Here is a 2825-nt window from a genome sequence, read left to right on the forward strand (position 1 = left end):
GGCGCTTCTTGCTCTGTAAATGGTTATTCTGGACCCAAGTCAATATAAGCTTCAGCAGCTGACTGCGGCCTTGCTTACCGCCCCCAAGACGGGCAGCGGCACACTCAATCGTCGACTTCTTGAGCTTGATGCTCCGCAAATCCTCCGGCGAGATCGAGTCTCGGTTGTTCTTCAACCAATCTAAAAATATCTTGGCCATCTCATCCGTAGACGAGCGGTCGCCGTCACCGTCTTCTCTGTCCTGAGGAGGCGGCGGAAATGGGGGTTGAAGACCGGCGTCGTAATCGTCGGGGAAGAGGAAGGAGGGGTCCAAGGGGTTTGACGGGTCCCACAACTCGATGTCGCCAAGAGTTCTGAGGCTGCATGTGGGCTTCTTGGGCCAGGCCTTCGTTAGAAAACAAGGCCCAAGATGAAGAAGACGACGATGAAGATGAGGCCGAGGATATTGATGGGTTTCTGTTGGAATTGAGGTTGGTGGAGGAGTTGGCGGTAGGAGAGGAGAGGCATGGGAAGTCTGGGAGAGAGGAGAAGATGAGATCTTCGTCGGCAAACATCAGATCTTCGTCGTTGATGTCGATCATGATATCGACATCATTACCTTCTTCTAATTTCTCATGATTTTTCTCTGATCTTTTTTCTTCTGCTATTGTTTCCTTCTCAGTACCAGGATCCATCGTTCTACACACAGGTTTTTTTTTTTTTTGGGGTTTTTTTGGTACTCCCTTTTCAGATCAGAAAGGAGAAATCCAACAAAAAGAACTCAAATTGAGGGGGCAAAAATATGTGGAGGTTTACAGCAACAGAAACAGCCTGAAAAGGGCAAGGGTTTGCATGGCGATTAGGGTTTCTGTTTCTATTTTTGGTAGGGAATGAAAGCAACAGAAGCAACTTGCCTGAGCCCACCTTGTACTTGTAGGAGATAAATTAAAGTAAATGAAAGCGACCGTCTCTTCTTTTTCTCTTCGCAAACCCCACAGGAAAATTAACACAAAACCCAGAACGGAGAAAAAACTTTTGTTCTAGTAAAAACCAGTGCAATTTGCAGCAAGAAGAAGAAGAAAAGGAACAGATCGTCGAGGGAGGTGGGGATCGGAGAAGATATCGGAACCGCCGACACGGTTAAAAAAAAACCAACTCTAAAGCACTCGCTCGCTGCCTTCACGTTCTCTCTCACTCTTGCTTGCTCTCTTTTTTTCTCTCTTATCTGAGTTCAACAGGTGTGGATAAGTACAAACCCGAGCCCAGACCAGACCAAATTCAGGCTTAAACCTTTTCTGCACTAATCAACAAAAATTGTTACAAAACAAGTCTTAAAGTCCAGCCTAGTCGAGTAAAAATTTGTAATTGGGTAAACTCTAGAAAGGTTCTCTATACTAAGTAGATATTCACCTACATTTAATGAGGACATCAAAGAAAGAAAATCTTGTAGAAATCTCCTTGTGAAAAATGAGGGAGGATTAGTATGTGCAGTGTAACTTTTAAAATTGATGAGCAATAATCATGAACACCTGCCATAGTTACTAATATTAATACGTTTAAGATCTGTGTGAGATGTGTTCTAGTTTTTTCCTATCTATATTTTCACTTAGAACCCTGTAAATGGTTTTTTTCATCTACATGCATCTAATGCTTTCCTAAACTCCCGAACTGATTTTTATATAAAGTAGCGTTGGTTGTATAATATAAAGATTTTTGAATTACAAAAAAAAGTAAGAATGTTGATGTTAAAAATAACCAAACAGTCAAATATATGGGGGTGTGATTGATTTTGGGGCCGCTCACTCCTCCGAATATCTGGTTTTGAGTTGAATACCTTTCAGCCTGTACAAGTAGTAACTCGTGAGAGGACAGTTCTCCCATTGTACCTCCGACGATCAAGTCAGCTGATGAACTTGAGTAGAAAAATAAAGAACTATGAGAGTTCTTCAGTGTAGTGCAGTATGATTAGCAGATATTGTTTGGAAAAATAGCCTGAAAATGGCTTAGAAATTACTAGGAAAAAGAATCCTTTTCAAAAAAAAGATCCCCAGGAAAAGAATCCCCTCTATGTTGAGAATAGTACATTTATTTGTAGTGATGCTGAAAGGGTAGAACTGTCATTTCAGCTGAGCACAAGATGGCGGTAAATAAGCATGGGCCGATGGCTACGTCAACACCTACTTTACACGTGTCGGTCGGCGAGTGGAGGAGAGATCACCTCAGCATTAAATGAGAAGTGATTGGAGGTATAGCGGTGCTGACGTGGTCTGATGAGTCGTGAAGACTATCAGAGCTAGAGGTGTGATGTGCCTGTCAAACATTAAATGTGACGCCGACGTGCTGTTAGCGGGAGAGGCTCGAGGCTGAAGTCGTCCTTTAGCTTGGTCGAGAAGTAACGCCTTTCGAGTCGACCTCGTAAGACGTCAAATAACTGGTCGAGTGGGATCACAACGAGTCATCTTCGACAAGAGGACCGACAAGTACCGCCTTTCGAGTCGATCTAAGGAGATGTCGACTCGGCAGGTCGGCTAAGTCGAGATCATTGGTAGTTTTGACCGTCAATTTGGTTTGAGCGACGCATGCAGAGGGACATCTGTCCGTTGTTAGCAAAGAGCCATACTTTGGCGACTAAGAACACCATAACAAAGAACATAGTAAATTGAATGTAAAACAATAAAAATAAAGAAATTACAAAATAGTTTTTTCGTATTCTAACTTGTAGAGAATATATACAATTATGTAGGTGGATGAATAAGACTGCTTTATTCAGTGGGACCCACAAGTAAAAAGATTTTAATATAACTTTTTCATGATAAATTCAACTTAATTTTTGAATGTCTCTCAAA

General features: G+C 42.1%; 1 protein-coding gene across 1 annotated transcript in view; it reads right to left on the reverse strand.

Moving 5' to 3' along the window:
• Nucleotides 1-674, reverse strand: part of LOC109838847 (B3 domain-containing protein VP1-like) — a 2759-nt gene extending 2085 nt beyond the window's left edge. Inside the window, exons 1-2 of the mRNA XM_020407277.1 lie at nucleotides 336-674; nucleotides 6-241 (exon numbers count right to left, since the gene is read on the reverse strand). Coding sequence (XP_020262866.1) covers nucleotides 6-241; nucleotides 336-674 — 575 coding nt within the window. The remainder of the gene's footprint in view (nucleotides 1-5; nucleotides 242-335) is intronic.

Source organism: Asparagus officinalis, chromosome 4, assembly GCF_001876935.1.
Source record: "Asparagus officinalis chromosome 4, Aspof.V1, whole genome shotgun sequence".
NCBI classification, from domain to species: domain Eukaryota; kingdom Viridiplantae; phylum Streptophyta; class Magnoliopsida; order Asparagales; family Asparagaceae; genus Asparagus; species Asparagus officinalis.